Source organism: Halichoerus grypus, chromosome 4 (genome assembly GCF_964656455.1).
Source record: "Halichoerus grypus chromosome 4, mHalGry1.hap1.1, whole genome shotgun sequence".
In the NCBI taxonomy this organism is placed as follows: Eukaryota; Metazoa; Chordata; class Mammalia; order Carnivora; family Phocidae; genus Halichoerus; species Halichoerus grypus.
Genome location: NC_135715.1, coordinates 123,140,313 through 123,163,529, shown reverse-complemented (window position 1 = coordinate 123,163,529; position 23,217 = coordinate 123,140,313). Strand labels below are relative to the sequence as shown.

The 23,217-nt window shown below is 41.4% G+C and overlaps 1 protein-coding gene across 11 annotated transcripts in view; it reads right to left on the bottom strand.

The window, feature by feature from the left end:
• TANC1 (tetratricopeptide repeat, ankyrin repeat and coiled-coil containing 1) overlaps positions 1-23,217 on the bottom strand; it is a 229,362-nt gene that overhangs the window by 142,811 nt on the left and 63,334 nt on the right. For 10 of the 11 annotated variants that reach the window (XM_078070837.1, XM_078070841.1, XM_078070839.1 and 7 more), the window contains one exon: positions 8,865-8,943. In XM_078070837.1, the coding sequence (XP_077926963.1) occupies positions 8,865-8,943 (79 nt within the window). Of the gene's footprint in view, positions 1-8,864; positions 8,944-9,771; positions 9,936-23,217 lie in introns of all 11 variants that reach the window. The other variant, XM_078070842.1, reaches the window with a different exon arrangement.

Sequence of the window (23,217 nt, the reverse complement as noted above, 5' to 3'; positions counted from 1 at the left end):
ACAAGAATTAGACTCTGAATATAAATTAGAAATGCTTTAACCAACCTGTTTATATTTTCCTTCAGTTTTTTTTTTGTTTTTTTGTTTTTTTTTTTTTAAGACTTACTTATTTGAGAGAGAGAGTATGTACACACAAGCACACGAGCGGGAGGGGCAGAGAGAGAGGGAGAGAGAATCCCAAGCAGATCCCATGCCAAGCAGAGAGCCCGATTTGGGGCTCAATCCTATGACCGAAAGATCACACACGACCCAAGCCAAAACCAAGAGTTGGATCCCCAACCAGCTGCACCACCCAGGGTCCCCTCTTTGCCTTCAGTTTTATGAAAAAGATTGAGATACATAAAAATAACTCTAAAGGAAATCTTCAGTAAGGCAAAAATTTTAAGTAATAAAGTATCATGTCAGTTAATTGACAGTAGCTCTTTCTTCCTTAGAGGTACATGAAATATGGTATGTTTTATAGTCAGTGAAATACAGTATTACATTTATAATCAGAAAAGAGACAAGTGCTACGGACTGAACTGTGTCTCCTGAAAATTTGTATATTGAAGCCTTAAACCCACATGTGATGGTATTTGGAGATGGGGCCCCTGAAGATAATTAGTTTTAACTGACCTCAGGAGGGTGGGGCCCTTGTGATGGGATTAGTGTCCTTGTCAGAAGAAGTACCAGAGAGCTCGCTCTTGTCATTTGAGGACACAGGAAGAAGGTAACTACAAGCCAGAAAGAGTCTTCACCAGACGGTGGAGACACACAGACTCTACTTTCCAACTCCGTGATTTCAGATGTGAATAAAGGTTTCTCAATTTGAGGCTCCACACCAAGGCTAATGCTACCCAACAGGTTAGCCTTGGTGGCCACCCATCAGCTGCAGGACAACTCAAGGTCGAAGCCTCATCCTCTTAAGACGAATAGTAAGCTTAGATCATCCTTCACAGAAAAAAAAAAAGTCAATCTAGGTCAAATCTTTAGTAGCCTACCTCCCCACTACAAACTACATTTGCCAATAGATTATATGAAATCAAGTTTTCTATATTTCTGTAGAATAGAAATAAAACCTTGGAATTCTCCTCCTAGAAAATGCAAATGGGAGGCTTCTGGGTGGCTTAGTCGGTTAAGCAACCAACTCTTGATTTCAGCTCAGGTCATGATATCAGTGCCGTGAAATCGAGCCCATGTCTGGCTCCTTGCTGGCTGTGGAGCCTACTTAAGAGTCTCTCTCCCTCTCCCTGGCCACCTCCACTTGCTCTCAATTTCTTTCAAAAAAAAAAACATGTATGTGTATATATAATTTTAAAAAAGCAAATGGTCACATGAAAATTCAGATATAGAGTTTTTATGGGAATTAGAAACTACACATGACAAGCCTCTTTGAAAATTAGGTATATAGAAAATAAGACCATTGTTTTGGGGTTATTTTACAGAAAAGCAGTTTTTTTTTTTTTGTTTTTTTTTTACAGATTTATTTATTTGACAGAGAGACACACAGCAAGAGACACAGCGAGAGAGGGAACACAAGCAGGGGGAGTGGGAGAGGGAGAAGCAGGCTTCCCACTGAGCAGGGAGCCCGATGTGGGGCTCTATCCCAGGACCCTCGGATCATGACCTGAGCCGAAGGCAGATGCCCAACAACTGAGCCACCCAGGCGCCCCAGCTTTTTTTTTTTTTTTTAATATGTATATAATAAAATCAGATTTGATCCAAAAAATGAGACTCTGAACTGTTATTTTATGTTCCCTATTAAGTTTCCTACTGCGTTTACACATATACAGTTGACCCTTGAACAGAACGGGTTTGAACTACACAGGTCCACTTCTATGTGTTTTTTTTCCCCCCAATAAATACAGTCAGTACTGTAAATGTATTTTCTCTTCCCCATATTTTCTTAGCAAACTTTTTTCTAGATTATAATACAGTAAATAACACAAAATATGTGTTAATAGATTGTTTTTTATCAGTAAGGCTTCCAGTCCAATAGGTTATTAGTTTACATTCTGGGGAGTCAAAAGTTATATGTAGATTTTCAACTATATGGGGGCTGGAATCCATAACCTCTGCGTTGTTCTGGGGACAACTGCACATACAAAGAGGAACCCAAATAAATGTTGTTTGAGAATTCTGCTACAAACTTTATGATTCAGATAGGCTGTGACTTGCTGGAGGGGGGGGGGGGTCTTATTAGCCAGAAAACAGAAAATCCAGGAGGTATCTTGATTTCACCTTCTCTGTCCAGAGCTTTCTCTAATTATGCCCTTCACAGGAAACAGGCCGTTCAGGATGAACCAGCTTGGTCCATGACATGTAGACGCCTGACACATGACAAATGCTAAGTATCTGTTCTCTTCCTTCTCTCTTTCATCCTTTCTATTTCCCTAAAACACATGGGAAAGCTACAAAGAGGATGGAAGGCAGAGCCTTCTACATAGGAAGACCTTCATTAATTAAGGATGTGTTGAAATGAAACACCCCAGGAACTCTATCAACTGTACTTAGAAATCTATTCTTAAAGTTGCTTACTGACTCCCAAAATCTCTTTAGCAAGGGAGAAAGTCTTCTGGTTTAACTTCACAAAGAAAAAGGATAAAATGCCAGTACTTGATATAGGCTGATAGGTAAAATAATGGATTTTCCAAGTATAAACCACCATATGAGAGACCAAGGACTCAGCTTTCACAGTTTTGTTATGAGGAAAAGGGTCAGGATGGCACAAAAGACCTCAGTATGCAAGGATGATGGCAGAATCTGTATTTGAAGATGGGAAGTCATGGAAAGAAGCTTTCAGAACATCACTCCTCTGCCTGAGAGCAGTCCTGCCTTTTCTTCAACTGGGAAAGAACAAGAAGTCTTACAATGGTTTTGTTTGTTCAAGGCACCACACAGTTTTCTCAGGAAAGGAAAGGTCTGCAGAGTATCAAGCAGAAGTCAGGTGTCGAGTGAGACGCTTCTGCAAAAAGGTTCTCTTATTCAGCCCTGATGACATCCTTGTAAGGCAGCTTCGTCAAGCTAAGGAACTTGTCCCAACTCATGTAAACCGGGAGGCGATCAAGCTGGGATTGGAGTCTGTGACTTCTAATTCCACAGTCTGCTTTTTCTAGACTTTGAGACAGGTATAAGAGACAACAAAGAGAAACTGGTGAAGGAACCAAGCTAACCAGAGGGAACAGTGTTCCTGATTCTACCAAAAGCCAGCTTGGCCTCTATTCTGTGTTTATACCCTGCCCCAATATTTTACAGAATTTGCTTAAGTGCCCTGGTAAAGCGAAATACAATACGTTAGATTGAATTATTTCTGCCTGTTCTGTTGCTTGGGAAACATTTTTGGAGTCCGTTAACAACAAGATACCAAATATCCATAGCTCAGCAAGACAGTCACTGCACTAAATTCCTAAATAATAGTCCACAACCACAGAAAATGGGCAATGCAGCACAGAATAATCAAAAGCAGCTTCATATTTTCCGGATAAAACAAAGCATCGTTTGTATTGAGGCATTTTTAGAAGGTACCACTGAAAACCAGACTGCAGCCTGGAATGGCTTAAAATACCACATTTAACAATCACATCAATGGCTTTTAAACTTTAGAGGCAAACAGCTTGCTTTTACTACAAATTCAAAGTGAAGGATTAGATGCAAAGCTAACAGATTAATTCAGTACACACTCAAGTTTAGAGACTATCCAATGTCTTAATTAACACCATTATAAGTGCACTTAGCCAACCAGCTGGGTTTTAACGATGAAAAGGTGAAGGTCAACTGTCTTTTTTTTTTTTTAAGTAAATTACTTCAAACTAAGCCCCCCTGCTGGAAAAAAAAGAACACAAATAATTAAACTAAAGGGAAAGACTAATAAACAATTATTTTGGCATATTAAGCAACCCTTCCTTCATCAGTCTATATATATATATATATATATTTTAAAGATTTTATTTGACAGAGAGAGACACAGCGAGAGAGGGAACACAAGCAGGGGGAGAGGGAGAAGCAGACTCCCAGCCGATCAGGGAGCCCAACACAGAGCTCGATCCCAGGACCCTGGGATCATGACCCGAGCCGAAGGCAGACGCTTAACGACTGAGCCACCCAGGTGTCCCATCAGTCTATATTTTAATTGAGGCAGTACCACAATTAAAAGTTCACCAAACTTTGTTCTTCTGACTCAACATGGAGCCACCTCCACACCAAAACAGAGCAACTAGAAAAGTTGGATAGGGCAAAAGGCTATGGTTTCAAGATTGGCAGAGGACAGGAGAAGGAATGCATATAGAGGGAGAGGGACCAACCCTCTCTCACAAGGCAATTGGTCTTGCCTGCCTAATGCTTCCAGAATGATGCCAATATCTCTGGGATTAAAAGAAAAAACAAAAACTGTTATCAGCTGTGAGCTATAATTATACTAAAGATGTTAGGTAAAAATCAGTATTCATTTCTTGGAGACCAATAGGAAAAAAAAAAAGTCCAAAAAACTAGCCAAATCATTTACTAGGTGGACACAGTAGCTATTCTAATCAGCTATACTAAATATCTGTGCTTGGTTTTTGTGGTAGAGGGACCTGCCAATGTCGATGACAGAAGAATCCTCTACAGCGCATGCCTTGGTGGGAGGTGAAGTCCACTTTACCCTATAGAAGCTAAGAAGTCAAAATACATATTTGTCCAGCCTCTCTTGCAGCTAGAAGCCAGGCATGGGAACCAGGTTCAGCCATTTAGAAACACTTACCCCACACTTTCAGTTTTTCCTTGGCTATTCTTAAGCATTTTCTCTTCCAGATGAATTTTTAGATCAACTGGTTATGTCAAGTTTAAAAAAAAAAAAAATGACAGGACTTTTCTGGGCAGTGAAAATACTGCGTATGATACAGATCAGATCATTACATATTTGTCCAAACCCACAGAATGTACCATACCAAGAATGAACCCTGATGTAAACTGTGGAATTTGGGTGATTATGATGTGTCAGTGTGGGTTCATCAGTTGTAACAAATGTACTACTCTGGTGGGGGGTGTTGATCCTGGGGGAGACTACGTATGAGTGGGGACAGAGGCTACATGGGAAATCTCTGTACCTGCTACTCAGTTTTTCTGTGAACTTCAAACTGCTCTAAAAGAACAAGGTCTTTAAAAATAAAATAGTTGGGATTTCATTAGGGATTAAATAGAATGCATAGGTAATTCCATAAGAGAGAGTCGGTTTAAAATACTGCATCTGCCCATTTGGGAACATTGTTCTTCTGTTAAGTGCTTCAGCAAAGTTTTATTCTTCTCTTCAATGTAAGTTTTGCACACTTTTTTTTTTGGTTAATATTTAAAGTTTTTGTTTCTATTATAAAATGGGACATTTCCCCATGCATTATCTAAATAGTGTTGTTGTACAGAAAAGATATTAATTCCCTACACTGCTCTTATATCAACTCTAAACTCTTATTTTGGTCCAGATTTGTATCAGAATACTCTCAATATACTTAATTATTTCATCTTTAAATTAAATAGGTTTAATAATAGTAACACAAAAGTTTTTTGATAGCAAAGGTCACTTAAAATAAAAAGACATGGTCTCTCCTCTCTGGAGAGCCTCAAAATAAATACCACATTTGCTTAAGATCAAGGTCCTAGGGGCACCTGGGTGGCTCAGTCGTTAAGTGTCTGCCTTCGGCTCAGGTCATGATCCCAGGTTCCTGGGATTGAGCCCCACATCAGGCTCTCTGCTCCGCGGGAAGCCTGCTTCTCCCTCTCCCACTCCCCCTGCTTGTGTTCCCTCTCTCGCTGTTTCTCTGTCAAATAAATAAAAATCTTAAAAAAAAAAAAAAAATCAAGGTCCTAACATAAGAGCAGGGAGAGGGGAAAAAAAAAAAAATATATATATATATATATGTATATATATATATATACACACACACATGCCCTCATCTAGCTCTCCCCACACTGTGGTTTAATATTGATTTTTGCTGCCTCAGTCCTAACTCAAGGTCAAGAGAAACACAGTGCTCATTTGCACTGATGGAATAGTGGGGACAAGGCAAATGTACTTTCCCCAAAAACATTTTCAAGTTTTTAATATTGTATTCTCTGACACAATTCTACAGCTTTCAGAAAACACGTTTTGCTTAGCTGTAAGCATTTCCTAGGTTAAAAAAAAAAAAGAATTTTGCTATTTTTAGAGTTCACTCAGGGTTCAATAGTTTAATACTATATATATTTCAAATACCCTTATATACATGTAACTTAAATTTCAATACCTGCTAAAATTTTGCCAGTAATTTAAAGTAGATACATGGGACATTTTCTTTTAGGGATAGGAACTGAAGGTATAACAACTTTTCAATATTTCTGAAAAATGTTTGTTTTAAGTACTAAATTTAACTCAGTGATTGTTTTCTAAATTCTCAAAGCCAATTCGATAAAAAAAAAGGGAGGGGGTTCAAGATTGTAAAAATCTACAAAGGATATATAAAATGCTGAGCTCAATATTTTAGACAAAAATATTTCCTAAATTTCTATAATTGTTAGTTCAAGTACATAGAAATGAATTTTCCTTTGTCTTTGCAACAAAGATTGGTTTTAATTGGAAACAGTAGAGCAAAATTTTTCCATATTGCAGGAGATATTATTACTCAAGTTTCAGGGCAGTCTCCATAGATTAGCTAACTTTAATTTACACAGAAACTTAGCTATGATCTACTTATATAATGAGAGTTGGCACAGAGCTCAACATATGAATGGTCAAATTCCAAGTATTTTCCCCAATCATCTTGTGACATAACTTCATCAAGATTTAAAATTCCATCTGCCTTGTTCCCCAACTAACACAACCAGGTTCTAGTTAAGAGAAAAAAGGCACATACCATACAGATGTTTTATGAGAAATGTTCCCATTGCTTTTTCAAGTTGGTTTGCATTAGTGAAAAACCATAGTGTGGGAATTATTATGAAGAAATGATTCAGAAAAAACAGTAGTTGCTCTTAAGGACCAGAGAGGGGAATAAACCCAAAATCACATGTTCTAAAATGGGAAAAGTTACAAATGCAAACTATGTTCACTGTCTGGCCATTCTGAAAGGCAGGGTGCCCCAAATCATTACTGTACTGTTTGTTATTTCACTGGCACTGGTCAAAGAGGATGGTGGGTCTGTTGTGAAAGACTCCATTACTAAGTAGGGAGTTTTGGCTTGGAGACCCAGGCCACTCATTGGGCGGCTCCAGCCAGACAGACAGCTTAGGACCTAACTTTATGCTGGAAATTACAAAGACATCTAAAGAAGCAAGTAACAAAGTCCCTAGGATGAATGTCAGATGAGCCAAAACTGGGGGGGGGGGGGGGGGGCGGGGAGAGTGGAGGGCGGGAATTTTTTTAAACTGCTTTCAGAAAAATAAAGAGAAGGATATTTTGGCCTTGACCCAGCAGAGGGTGAATGTCCTCCTGGACAGAAATTGTGTGAACTGAAAATTCTCCATAGTAACAATTCTAATTAATTATTCAAAGGTAGGGGTTGGTTTCTTAAGGTTAAAAGCTGACTATGGTTTCTTGTTTCTATCGTTAAAAACTGAATTCTTTGTATCAGCTTATGCAGGGATTAATGAAAAGCTTCTGATGGAATCTTAACAGTAACTTTACAATAAAGACTACTTTTAACGTAAGTTTGCCGTTTGCAGACTTTTTGGTTTAAGGGATAACAAAATTTGTCTAAGTTCCATATAACTAAAAAGTATAAGCCCTCTTATTCTATGATGTAAGTACAGAAACAACAGATATTAACATTGTCATAACATTACATATATTATGTAATTATATACACACATAATATGTAATAAAAAGTATTACAAGATCTTTTCAAATGAAAAGTTAACTATAATTCAGTGATGTTTTAGTAATAAGTGGATTTATACTTTAATAGAAATCAAAACTGAAGTGTTATTCAATATACAGTAACTCAGAAAACCAGCCACTTTCCAACTCTGGATTATCATAAGTTTGCAGAGTAAAATAGCACATTTTGGGGAAATTAATCCATGCTAACAGATTTTTATTGTATAATAATGGTAAACAATATGTAATTTTTCTAGAAAAATAGGCCACTAAGTGGTCACCAAAATAACGTTAGAAGAGTTTATCACATGGAATGCAATGAAGAGTCACAAGGACCACATAAGCACCAGAAGTCTATAAACAGGAATGAAATCCAAGCCAAATGAAGTAGCTCTCATCATAATGAAAACTAGCAGTCTGGCACTGAGTGAGGCTACACCTGTTAGGCGGAAAATTTGATACTCAAAAGATGAGGACCAGTCAGCCAGCAGTTGGTCAAACATAAAATGCAATCACGTGTGGGAAAAGGGAAAGGGCTTTCTAGAAACCAAATTCCTGGACACACCTGCTATCCCTCCATGTCTATAACTCTGACTGCCTCTGGATCTGAATGATCTGTTAAAATTATGAACCTTACAAGTCTTCTGGGGAAGGATTTGGTTCATAACCCAAACTCAATTTTTAAAGTCACTTCCCATAAGAAAGCTCAGAAATAGGGGCACCTGGGTGGCTCAGTCAGTTGGGTGTCTGCCTTCGGCTCAGGTCATGATCCCAGAGTCCTGGGATCGAGTCCCACATTGGGCTCCCTGCTCAGCAGGGAGTCTGCTTCACCCTCTGCCCCTCACCCCACTCGTGCTCTATCTCACTCTCACGGTCTCTCTCTAAAATAAGTACAATCTTAAAAAAAAAAAAAAACTCACAAATACATTTAGTTTCTCATAGCTTCCAGTATTATGTGCGTCCTAACCCAGAACACTCCTCAGACCCATTCCCAACGCAATGGTGCCCACCCAGCCTGGAGTGCACAGGTGTCACGGCCCCATGGACACCTGCTTGTACATACCTGTTTCTTTCCTGCTTCCCTTTCCTCCCTCACGGCTCTTCTTCAGCACAGCTTTTAACATTTTCCACACTCTTTGCTTCTAAAGAGAAAAGGAGGGGAGGGAAGAGGAATTAGGGGTTGTGAGCTGGAATTGAACTTACATACTGACATAAAAGGTAACTTGGGCTCTAACAGATTGCTTAGGAAAATGTAAAGGTACCCTGAGTCTTACAGTAATTTTCTGTGAAGAAACTAAGATGGGGAACTAAATGTTAAAGACACAAGGAGTGTTTTATAACTTTTAATGAAGTGATCAGAAGTTCACTGTATTGTTATAAAAGTTACACACACACACACACACACACACACACACACACACACACACACACACACCCCCAGGGCATTCTCAGCATTCCACATCGAATTAAGGTTACAAGGCTAAATCTGGGCACATTACTGTAAGATGTCTGGCACAGGAATTCAGATCTAACCCCAGCTCATCAAAAGAAAACATGAGAACGGAGAATCAACAAGATAATGGTTAAGAATAAAGCTACACGGTTAAAGGCATGTTTTGCAGATGCTACTGATTATATAACCACAAGGAAAACATTTTGGAAGTTTATCAGATTAAAACATACCTTATAAGCATTTGCAAAATAAATACAACAGAAACACATTTTAAAGCTGATGTTAGGAGCCCCAATCAAACAGCATACACAACAGTGTGTTTTTACTACATATGGTTAGGACTTTTTGGGGGGGATGGGGAGGAAAGTAGAACAGTCTGTGGCACTACAGCTGAATCCTTAAAATGATAAGCTGCATTTTTAAACAGGGTTGTACTGAGCATGGAAAAACAACACAATAGCCCAGGCCTAAGATGAAACCTAAAACCATCCCTATAGCAAGAGACAGACAAAAGGACCATTATTTCATCATGGAGTCTCCTGCAGCTCTCTTTTTCCTCCAGTAACTCAGATGAGATGGCTGGACAACTCCCAGCAGTAACAAATCCGAGTGGGTTGTGTTACCCATCACAACCTTGTTAATGCACTAAGGGCAGGAAGGTGGAAGGCAGGCAGGTTGCTCCTGGAAGAAAGAAGAGGGGGAGAGGGGCTAAGAGGGAGAAACACGTGTGTAGAAGAGGGTCCCACCTGCCTATTGAGCCTGAATGCTTGAAATGGCCTTGGTGTAGCACCCCACACAACTGCTCAACCCCAGAGTGAAGCAGAGCCTCTGTGGGGGCAGAGAGAGAGCAGTCCCTAAGTACTGCCATTCAGAGTCACACAACATTAGCACACACAGTGACCTTCTTATCATTTGGTCCAGGCCTGTATTTATTTTTCCAAGTCCTTTGTTTCCCTGATGAAGAAACAGAGACCCTGGAAGGCTGACTGCCCAGGGGTCACACAGCTAATTAATAGCAGGGCCCAAATCCAAATCTGCAAACTCCTAGCAAGGGTCCTCCTCCTCCCACTGCTCTGCCTCTCCTCTCAGAAAATGAAAGGTTTGGGCAACAGCAATCAAACAAATGAACAAACAAAAATCAACAAACCAACCCACCCTAGAGATACCAGGAGGATAGTATCTTTAAGCAGAATTTGGAGAAAGCTATAGTGAAGTTTGATAGGGTTAAATCACCTTATAAACAAGTCTCTACACACAAAAGGGGCATGGCTTACAGCCTAATTCTTCTTTAAAATGCTACTTCAGTGAACCCTGGTGTAAAGATTTGGGTTTCACCTGAAGGGCAAGCACGGAATCTGGGAAGAGGACCACAGTGTGCTTCTACAAGGTAACTACGGAAACACAAATTTCTCTTGACGGTCATGCTTAAAACACTGCAAAATGCTGTGTAAAAAATGGTGGACAAAATTCAATAATAGATGCCTGCTAAGCACAGATATTTTCTTTGCCAAAAATCAACCAACCTTCAGGATTTGTCATTTCACAAAGACTATATATTTTAAAAAATAAAGAAAAATAAAACATGCCAACAGAGCTTGGCCACGGTCCCTTGGTGAGTTGTCCAGAAGCCCCACGCTTCTCTGGATCACAGACTAGCTCAGGCCCCACCATGGCGGTGAGGCTGCCCGTGATCCATCACCCTGGTCATCTCCAACCCACAGCAGATCTGCTGTGCCACTGGGAAGACACATCCCACAGGACAAGGACTAAGACACACTGACTCAGGCATCTCATGCCAGACATCTTGGATGCCTACTTTGGGGAGCTCAGCTGTTTTCAGGATTGTCGTATCTTCCACATCAGTGGTCTTGAGTCAAGTGAAAGAGGCTATCAGATAGCCACTATAATTTTTCTTTCCAGTTCCTGCTTTCCTCCATAAATAGCAAGTCAAGGGGAAAAGCTTAAATTTATATTCTAAGACCTATTCAAACTGTGACCTGAAGAAACTTCAAATGAGTCTACCCGAGTGCAAAAGTCACTTCAGCTGCCATTTCTTTAAATTATATACTTTTGAGGAAGAGAGAAAAGACCAGCCTCCAGACCAGCGTCTGAAATTCTCTAAAGGGAGAAAACTGCCTATCATTTTCACTTAAAAGAAAATAAAATATGAGTATAGGACATTAACCTTAGAAGACCAACGACCTGAACGCACCTAGATTTCCTTATTTTTCTACTGCCATTCAACATCCAAGTTTCCCAGATACCATAAGTTCTTCCTTTTAAAATGCCCAGAAGTTACATAAAGTACCAAACTTACTTTCACTTTTTGGATTTCTCATTTACCACATAGAGTCTTTGAGAATAGGCACAACTTCTCCATGTTATGTGTTAGAATTCTGCACAGTGACTACAGTGATAGATAAAATATAACAAAGATCACCCTAGGTAAAACAGGGAGGATTTCAAAGCAAGACAAAATCTGTTTTGGCTTGCAATCACAAGAGCAGCATCATAACCATGACCACCTTGTCTGAAATCACAGAATAACACTAGTATGAAAATTTTCCTCTTCTGGAGTGCCATACCGCGTATTTACACAATTCCAAGTTGAATCTGTGAGCTGAGGGCAGGGACTATGTTTATTCTTTAATACAAACAGAAGCCAGAACACAGGCTTCGCACCCACTCTGTTCTCAGCATTTGTTGACAGATTTAACTAGGTTGCAATGAACACAGATGAGCAATTTCCTCCAAATCAAGCAATTAGCCAACATTTATAGCAGTTTATAAGTTACAAGGAACATTCCTATATATGTTCATTCACAAGGAATGCCAGAAAATGCAGTTAAATCCATGTGACATCAGGCAATGAGATACTAGTGAGGAAAATGCTGCATTTCATAATACTCTTTCATGTCCACACCTGAATTAACCTTAAAAACTCTCACAATCACAAAATCTTATTATCCAGTTATCCTGAATTTGTGCACACTCCATTGGAAGGAGCCTCTCCCATCAAACAGTTTATCTGACCTCAGAGCAAAGCTTCTTCTGAAGGTGCCTCCCTTCTTTTGTCAACATCAAGCAAACCAGAACAGCAATATTTACAAGTGAAACACTGAAAAATAAGTTGTACATAATTAAGGATTCCCCCCCTCCCCCCAGAAAAGGGAGACATCAAAAACATACTCAACTTTAAGGGTATGAAAATTTTTTTCCAACCAAGATTTGACTCATCTGAATAATAGCCATGTCCTCTGTATGGCTACTTTTAGAATTTACTTTCCATTAGCAACCTTTAATGTTTGCTAAAAGAAAGGAAATGTGTGGCGGCAGTGGGGGGTCTGAAGCACCTTTCAAGATAAATAATATATAGAATAGAGCAAGTCAAGAAAACAAAGCAGAATAGAGACCACAAAAGGAAACAAAGAGGCCTGCTAGATGGGGCACTGGCTGTTGGCTGGAAATTCACGGAAAACTGTGTTATAGAAGCTTCCTGAAAGCAAGAGCCATATCTCAACATTCTTTTAGAGCTCCCATGAGGCTGGGGAAAAACAACCCTTGATGAATACTTGAAATTCCAGTAGGTCTCTCTCCCCGCCCCCACTTTTTTTTCCCCCCTATATTAGAAAAAGCCCAGGAATCAAGAGACCTAATCCCAGCCCTGGTCCTTGTGCTGTGACTGGGAACAAGTCACTGAACTTCTCTAAGGATTCAGATGATTCGTCCAGAAAAGCTGGGGGAGACAAGAGTGGCTACTGACCAAGCAATCAGAAAGCAACTGTATGATGTTATTGCCCCATTTCCACTGCTAGTATGGCATCAATGGGCTATAATTTATTCCCCAAGACACAAAGGCTCAACCATTCACTCTTCTTTATTCAAAGCCATTCCACAAACCGTACCTCTAATTCTACTGCTCTTTATACTTAGGCTTATCGTAGGCAAAAAGACTTCAGATTTGAGTAGGACTTACTAAAAAGCATAGTAAATTTACAGCCTCAAGTAACCTGAATTTAAAAGATTTCTGGGCATGAAGTCTCAACTCAAATGTTTTCTGATGCACAAATTAAGTGGAAACTATTAGATTGAAATCACTTTCAGCCCACATTTTAAATATTTTATAGGAGGATATAGAAGTTGCTTTGGGAAAAGTTTCTAAAAAAAAACAAAAAACCTGACTCTCCTGGGGCACCTGGCTGGCTCAGTAGGTAGAGCATGCGACTCTCGATCTTGGGGTTGTGAGTTTGAGCCACACGTTGGGTATAGAGATTACTTAAAAAAATTTTAAATCCTGACTCTTCCAAGCTGGTATTTCAAGTTACTAGAAAATTACTAATATGCAAGTTTGTTCAAAGAAGTTTTCATTTTGTGAACTACTTGACACAAAGGAAATTTCACTTTAGGAGGAAAATATGAACAAGCTACTTCCTTCTGGCTCCAAGAGCCATTTTTTTTTATATTGTGAAGAGATCTGTTGAGCCCAACTTTTAAACACTACTTCCTCCATAAAGCCTTCCCAGGCCATGGCAGTCAACTCTACAAATCCCTCCCAGTACCTAGCAATGTACCTTATACACAAAAAACACTAAGGACATTTTTTAAATGTATGAATAGCAGGTTGTTATGGAAGGGAACTCAATGGCAATCCTCTCACACGAGGGGTTTGGACCAGTAATTTAAGAATTGTTCTGGTACCAACCACTAGTTTCCAAATTTATGGTCAAAGTTATCTGGCCTATACACAATCAACAACTCATTTCCACAGCAGGATCTGTTCTCTTATCCGGTCTTCAGAAGCCTGCAGGGAGGTTTTATTTTGGTATTTCAAATACACATACAGAAGGGATAAGTACAATGACAGAAAAGCCAAAACCTGAAATCAATACATTCTCCTTCAAACCAGGAAGAGCTCAGATAAGGAGAAAACCAAAGGCAGCATTCCTGGCAATAAGCCTTATGAGTCCCAGGCCAATGGCTATTTACAAGACTGAGCACCAGTCTTGCAGAAAGCCCCTGGTTGCCAGAAGCTGTCTTCGGGTTGGATGCTTCTCAACCAAGCACCTACCTCCCTACCCCAACGGCAAGATGCTCCAAACGAGAAGACAAAATAACTGTGATATTATTACCACCACCACCACCATCCAGACATTCATAGATGTTTAGATCTGAGAAAGCAAATGCATTTGCAAGTCCACTTCAAAAGCCACCTTGGGACACCTGGGTAGCTCAGTTGATTAAGTGATCGACTCTTGGTTTCAGCTCAGGTCAAGATCTCATGGGTCCTGGGATCGCTCCGAGTTAATGAGCTCCACGCTCAGCGAGGAGTTGGCTTGAAAGAGTCTCTCCCTCTTCCCCCCCCCCCACTTGCTCAAGCTCTCTCTCTAGTAAATAAACCTTTAAAAAAAAAAAAAAAGCCACCTCAAAACTGCTCAAGGCCTTCTTACCCACCTGCTTCCTCCACTAGGCTGTGAGCCACTGATGGTCAGAACTTGCCCCACTCCCCACCCCAGCAGAGTATTTGTTTTGTTGCTTCAATACCAATAGATATATTGGGGAGGAACATAATTTTAATCCATCTATAATTCCCAAAGGGAATGGCTGTATCTCAAAATAGACTGCCATCCTTTAATAAATTTAAAAAAATATAACAGCCTCACTTAAAATGCAAGGCCCTGAGCACTGAAGGAACTTATCCTGACTCTCCTGGGTCAGCAAGATGCAGAGAGAAACAGGGTTACAACCTGGTTTTCCAATTAAGGAAGCAGCACAGGGCTAGAGACTGCAGTTTTTCATTCTGCACAAATTCCTAAGTGTCTGTACCAAGCAAAGAAGGACACAAAGTCAAGCATAATATGACAGAGGGGGAAGAAAACAAAGTAAAAAAACATAGGCAGGAAGCTAGGAGTTCATGCCTCCATTTTCTCTCTAAAGTAAAAATAAGGTATGAGAGGAGCAGTAAAGGTGGAAAACAGCCTTTGCAGAAGAGACGAAGGCAAGCACAAGATTACAAGGACAGCTGAACAGCTCTGACTACCCAATCCAGGTTGCAGACCAAGCAAGCCATGGCACCCAATAATGAATCTATGCAGCTGCATCCTCTGATGCTCAGCCCCAAGAACCCCCCCAGAAGAGGGGAGGACTGATCAGTGACTAGGTGTCTGCAGCACAAGTGCAACAAGACGGAGAAGGGGGCCCGTGTGACATGCTGGGAGTGGTGCTCCATGGAGTCAGGACTGAACAGGAAGGGAGTGAGGCCCTGAGAGGTCTGATGGCCAGAGAAGACAGGGATGGGGTCTCAAGGAAATCAAAGAACACACACAGACTATGTGAATGAGGGAGTTGAGAAAGAGTCCAGTCCTTTTAAATGAATTTTTAAATTTTGGATATGGAACAATTCCAGACAATGATGAAGTCCACATGACGGCCAAAAGCATGGTTTGGTAAAGTGGAAGGCCTTCAAATAAGGGTTGCTGGAAGCAACTTGATTCCTGGTATGGGGAAGGGCCATTCAGATGCTGACTGCAGTAATAGAGGTAGCATTTGGGGTTATCAGCCATCATCCTAATAGCTAGTATTAAGTGTTGACTACAGGTCAGGTAAGGAGTTTTATATACATATATCTTTTTATCCAAAAAAAACCCAAATAACCAAACCAAAACAAAACTCTATGAGATATGTATGGATCCTTTTTTTTTTTTTTATAACCGAGGAAGCAGAGAAGCTTAGAGAGATTAACAACTTCTGGAAAGTTACACAATATGTAAAGATGGACATGGAACTTGAAAGCTCAGGCACCAAGTGGCTGCTTCCAAAGTCTTACATGAACTCGGGGACAAGAGGGTAGGGAGGTGACCAGGAGAGTGCATAATACAAGCCTCAAAGACAAGGTGGCTTTTGCAGAAGGGCGAAAGTGTAGTTGTCTTCCATCCAGCCAAGGCTGGGAGAAAGCCAAGATCAACTCTGAGCCCCAGTGGCCACGAGGTCAAAAGCCCATGGAGGACCACCTAGGGTTTGAATACGAAGCTGAGTCTTTGAACGTGCTCCCACCCTCTCACACAGCCCCATAGAGGACGTGTCTCGGGTCACAGGATGCTCCCCTGTAAGGTTTACAGCAGCGGGAGACCCAAGCCCCGATCCTCCCCATGGCAGTTATCCCCACAACAGCCACACAGATGACCTTTCCTTCTTTACCCTTCTTCCTTTCTGTGAAGCTTTCCACTTGTACCGTACAACAGAGCGATGAACTCCCAGCTTACACACACCAACTTCTTGATATCTAGCAACTACAACTCCCTGAAGAAAGCTAGAAGGCATTCCATAAACAAAACAGCTTTGGGCAAGTTATTCCCCCTTTCATGGGCTCATCTGTCTAACAGGGATACTGCTCCCTCTCTTGCTTGACTGGACAATCAGGCCTCTTCCACCTGCAGGAGCTAGAATTTTACAGGCAAACTTTATTTCTGGTTCCTAAGACCACTGTCATCACAGTAGCTGATAAGCCATCACCCCAAATGAAAAAAGAGCCCCTGGCTGGAGTCTCGGGCATGGGTGATAAGCCTTTACAGGAAAAGGAGAAGAGACCTTGAAGACATGTCAGAAATCCCATTTTTCAGAAACTGTTAAAAGGCAGTCAATCAATGCCAACCGAATGGAGTCTGGTATTATAAATCTAAAGAAATTAAATTTTTTAAATTGCACGGCATCTGGCCTCAAAGTAAAAAAGGTCAGACAACTTCAAAGATGCCCCGTGAAAGGCAGCTATTCATTACACAAAGATCTCTTGCTTCTGTAGCTGACAGATGGATCTTTCACTTAAACCCATGGAACAGAAGACATCAAAATCCCTCCTCCACTTCTGTCAGTGACTTGCTAGGATGCTCTGAACAAGGTGATAACCCCCCGCCCCCCAGCTCCTGATTTCATTAGGATGAGAGTCCCCAATACCTGGTGTCGTTTCTCACAACTCCCCCAGGTGACTGAAGTGTGCACCCAGCAACACCCATTTCACACTAACTCTATACCAGGCCCTGCTGTAAGCACTTAGCCCACATATATTTAATCCTCACAACCACCCTCTGCAGAAGGTACCATAATATCTCCATTCTACAAAGACAGAGAGGCTAGTGATTTGCCAGGGTCACATAGCTCATGGGAGCAGAGCCAGGTTCCCCATCCCAGTAGTTTTGCTCCAGAGCCTAATAACGCAGTCCCTATCTTATACCTGCTTTTTTGGCTAAAAATGAGACAGACTAGCTCCCAGGGACCTGGTGAGGTGGTCAAACAGACAAAACTGCTTAATAGGGGAGGGAAAAAAAATCATCTTTGGCCACACACACACACACACCGCTCCACTCACAGAGCAGCATCCCATGTCTCAAATCGATCCTGAAACAGAGAATCTGCCTCTATGGACAGACACCTACTGTGTACTTGCTCAAGTTCTGCTAGGCCTCTAGGAGTTATTTCAAACACCAGTGTTGTCAATACTGGTGACCTGGATGGGTCATGCAACAAAATGCAAGCTCGCTCCTGAATTCATGAGCTTACAGAAGAACACCACTGGAAGTTGGGCCATATGACCAACGGGGAAGAGTGTCTGGGACAGAGACTGCAGTCTCACATGGGCAATGCTTCCCCTGTTCCTAACACCCCAGAAGTGAGGAACAGTGTTATTCAAGAGGAGCTCAAAACCCACCCCCTAGCTCACTGAATGAACTGCATGAAGCCCATTAAAAGGTGATGAGATGGGGCAAGGAATGGCCTGGTGTCCAGGCTTTCTTTCTCTGGGCAGTTTTACATAGTCCAATAGATATAATAAGGTTTTAACCTTGGATATCAAGTTCTAAAATAAAACTAGGGTATGCCTGCCATGGTAATGCAATGAAGAGCTAAATGAAATTCATACAAGTCACACAGCATCATCTCTCCCATAGCTAAAGCAAATAATATCAACAGACAGAGCACTGTATACCCTTACCTGAAATTTGTAAGGGAAACCATTTTGGCCATAAACACTTGGTTGCAGTAAGCAGTCTTAAAGGGGACTGCTACGGGGCCCATTAAGAAAGGTTACCCGGAAATGGCGGATGGTCGTATTTTTTTAATTCACTCCAAGAGCCCCAAAATGGGGGAAGGTCAGAGCCCCCAAAATAAAAGACAATTCATGCTAGGAAGCAGAAGCCAAATATGTTGACTTTTTTTTTTTTTTTTAAACGTTAACTAATTTGATCTCAGAGTGAGAGGAGAGAGCTACAAGGGTGCCATCTAAGACAGGAGTCTGGGAGCTTTTAAGTGTCATGGACTGCTTCAGCAATCCAGATCCTCAGTGTTTCTGAAGGATTCTGACGAAGAAAATACTTACAAAGAAAATCAATTGTGTTGAAACACAGATATAAAAATATTTAAGCAGCAAAACCGTGAGAATAGTAAATGTGTGCTTCTTAACGCACATAACAAGACACAGTAGCAGGTGTAAGAGCTACTGCAGTTTTCTAAGCAATGATGAGCGTAAGTGATAGTTTAAACGATCTCCCACAGTGCAGTACACAAATGTGATTTCTACTTGCCAAAGCCACAGGTGCTGACAATATGTGATGCTGCCCATTTTCACGACTGAAGAAAAAGCCACTTTCTGGTTGGAGATTGTGAAAACAAAGATGTGATTTTTCTCCCCCACCCACCCACCTTCACAGATGCCCTGAAGTACATCCAAGGACCCCAAGGACTAGAAACTCTGACCCAAAGAATCAGTCAGACTCAATGGGATAATTACTCAGACTTGCTAAGTGCTCTGCTAATAGCCCAGGGGCTTCTAGAGACACAGTAGTGCAGTTTTCTCCCACTCACAGAACCACTGAAATTCAGAAAATTAGACGGTCATTTACTGACTGGCACACATTAGCAAGACTGGGTATTCCACATATGCACCACTCCTAGCAATTAAATGCCAAGTCCCATGATTAGTTTTCGTAGTGATCTATAAAAGTTCTATCTAACAAGAAAGTCCATCACCACCAAATTACCAACCCACCCACAATAACTAGCCTGTCATTGCAAGAGAAAGACCTGTGGGAATTTACACTATGAGACGACAGACAAAACCAGGAAAGCCGGGCTGAATATATGGGACAAGTGTATTTTATTATGGTTCTGATTTCTTGGACGCTCTCCTTATCCCTTTTAGAGTGTTTAACATCCAGGAGTTATACAGTCTTCCAATTAACTGGATCAGGCTTCCTAGTTAAGGGTGGTACCCGAGGCTCCCCCACCCCCACCGCCTCATACAGTCAGGCCGCTCCCCAGCTGCGTGCCCTAAACCAGGGGATGCCCATATGAAGATAAATATAATTTAGAGTCCAAAATACATGGACTTACATTGGGCCACTGCCAATTTCTCATGGATCCCGGGTAACTGAGACGGTTTTTGTTTTCATGGTCAGGACCTACAACAACAGCTGCAGGAGTGTAATACTTTTTCTAGACTAATAAAATTACCTAAGTCTGGCTCACAGTTTCAGCCATGGCAGCCGCTCAACTTCCCAGAAAGATGCAAGTAGTCGCAGGAGAGCTGGGAGGGTAGTGCCGAACTAAACTGGTGGCGTTCAAACCTGACCCAACCGCAAATAACACTGGCTAAACTGTGAATTACAGAATAATTCCTATGCGTGGAGATTACAAACGTTATTTCCTGGAGTCCCATATAATTTCATCAAATCTATGAAGTTCAAGCTCTACGCTTGAAGTGAGGTGACATGCCACATACGAACATCTCACTTTTCTTCTCTAAAACCCAGTGAAAGGTTCAATTAAAGCCCTTAGTAACTCAACTCTGCAGTGAAACTTTTGACCGTGGATTCTGTCACCACTTCTCGGAACACATACAAACAGTATGAAAGAGATCTCAGACCGAAGGAATAAAATCGGTATTGTGAAGTGGCATAGAAACCACACACACACGTTCCCTACAAATACACGTAGATCACTTTTCTTTCTAGTTGGGGGGAGGCCGTGTGGGAGGGGGAGATGCTACAGTCTCCAAACCTAGAAGCTTCCTTGTACTTGTAGCAGTTACAACGTTATTTCCTCAATATAAGTGTGTGGTCCCTTTAAGGAAAAACATCCCAGTTAGAACCCAGTGAAAAACAGGAACACATGTTTCTTGAACGACACTGAATTAGAAAGAGTGGATGTGAAATTGTTCTAGATATAATGAAGATGCTGCACAGATGTACTAAGTTTTCATGATCTCAGTGAAGCATCTTTCCACTACAGCAAAATATGGGAGTCTACAACAGAGCTGGATATAAAATAAATTCTTTAAATGTCTGGTCCTTGTTTTTATGCAAACTTCCCGAGCCAACTCCCTCTGCCTTCTCACAAACCTAATAAAACACATATTTCTGTGTACTGATAATTCATTGAAAACCACAAAGCCATCCATCTCCAACTGAGACTCAGGACTCCTTACAATTATCTCCTCTTATCAATACTGCACATCTGTTACAAATAGAAGACCTTTGCTCCACAAATGCAACCAAACACCATGAAAACCACAGCACAGGTGGAGACAAAAGCATCCTTTGGCTGAAGCTGTGAAGTTTTCCCCGCTGTGAGGGGTCTTGTCTCGTCCTCACAAGGAGGAGATAGAACTCTAATCGTCCTCTTTGACCGATAAAGAAGTTGAGACAGAGAGACCCAGCAGCCTGCCACAGGCCACCATCAACTCGGAACACTGACTCCACTTCTTGTCTCTCGGAGGAAAGAACACTAGGAACCTTGTCCTGAGAAGCCTAAGCCTTGGATCCCAAGCTCGAATGATGTACAAGACCAGGCTCTAATCACACAGCATGGGGCCTCTAAAGATAGCATTATGACAAAACTCCAACGAAATTGGGATAATCTGGTTTTATTTAAAACTATTATCACCATGTATTCCTAAACATATACACTTACACTTCTGAAAGAGAAGCTGAATGCGATCATTGCCAACATCCAATTCCAAACCAGTCAATCTCAGCTCTCTTCTCTGCACCCTTGTCCTTGGAAAAATGATGTGAATACCCACTTCATCTGCCACCTCCACGCGGGCAGCTCACAAATAGGTTTCCCCATTGTTTCACCTGTGCTGCAGTTTTAGTACTTTGTTTCCAGCTTGCTGACATCAACCCTGGCAACACAAACTCTACATGTCCAAAACTAAACTCGCCTTCCTCTTCCCCAGAACTCCAACACCCCCTCGCCAGCGTGGGTTCTGGGTTCCTGTTGACAGCAACCCCTCTCACCTCCCCGTTCAGTCCACCAGACCCCAGGCCTCTACATCTTCATGGCCTGCTTCCTGGTCTGATAAGTAGCCAAGAGAATGACTAAGTCTCACCAGTTCCAGCTCCTCTCCACTCCCTCCCACCATTCTGGGGAAGGAATCACCATCCCCTCACTGGACCACCAGGAGGGCCTGCAGCCTGATTTCTCTAACTTCAGGCCAGTTAAAGCGCATCAAAATCACCTCTAGGGCTTGTGAAGCCAGATTGCTGAGCCCCACACCCCATCTGATTTTTAGGCCTGGTTTGAAGCGGAGACTTTTTATTTCTAATAAGTCTCAACTAATGAGGACTCCACTCTTCAGGGTCCAACGCCTAAGAATCATGGTTTTTGACTCTCCTCGATCCCTTTCCACCTCCCATCAATTCTTCCAGAATTTTTTCTTCATGGACCAACAAAAGCCTTTTTAAATCTGAAAATGTAGGCCTCCGGAGAAAGGGGGGGGCGGGGGTGTCTGGGTGGCTCAGTCCGTTGAGTGTCTGACTCTTGAATTTGGCTCAGGTCATGATCTCAGGGTCATGGGATTGAGCCCTGCAACCCCTGCTATGGCTCAACAGGGAGTCCGCTTGAGAGTCTTTCCCTCTGCCCCTCCCCCCACTTGCACACACACGTGCATGCTCTCTAAAATGAATAAATCTTTAAAAAAAAAAAAAAAAAAAGATGGGCACCTGGGTGGCTCAGATGGTTAAGCGTCTGCCTTCAGCTCAGGTCATGATCCTAGGGTCCTGTGATCGAGTCCCGCATCAGGCTCCCTGCTCCTTGGGAGCCTGCTTCTCCCTCTGCTTCTCTCTCTCTCTCATGAATAAATAAATAAAATCTTTAAAAAAATATTTTAAAAAAATGCAGGCCTCTGATAATTGGGGACAATAAGACCTACTCTTCACTGTGGACCTGCCATATTTTAGGTTAGCTCTGTCATGTTACAGTTAAAACAACCCCCTACAAAATACAGCATTGCCTCCAAATTTACAGGGCAACTTTGTAAAAAAAAAAAAAAAAAAGAAAAAAACAGACTTTGAAAGCTTAAGCAATTTCTAAATTCCATAATGATAAATTGGCTTTATGTATTAAAGGGGCCCTTCTCCTTAGACAAACTTTTTTTTTTATTATGTTAATCACCATACATCATTAGTTTTTGATGTAGTGTTCCATAGACAAACTTTTGTTACCAAAATCTGATGCAGAAAACAGAGAGCATTTCCTTCTCAGGACAGGGTAAAAGGTGGGACCTATAAGAATACAAAGTGTAGAACCAACACATGTTCAAATCCAACCTCCCAAGAGGATTTAACCAAATAAAAAAACGTCAGTACTCTTTTATTTACCTGCCTCTACTTACATATGTACTCTCTGCTTTTTGTAGATCATACCCTCGTCTGTTCTAGCAGTTAACCTCAAGCTAACAGCTACATCGATCTATGCTATTCTTATTAACAAGGTCTTTACTTGAAAGGGCCTTTTCTGCCTTCATTATGACGAGCATGTGAATGATTCAAACAGCATGACCAGAAATTCAGAAGATTCTACATTTTCACATGCTGTTGTTTAAAAAAAAAAAAAAAAAGGCTTGGGGCGCCTGGGTGGCTCAGTCGTTAAGCATCTGCCTTCAGCTCAGGTCATGATCCCAGGGTCCTGGGATCGA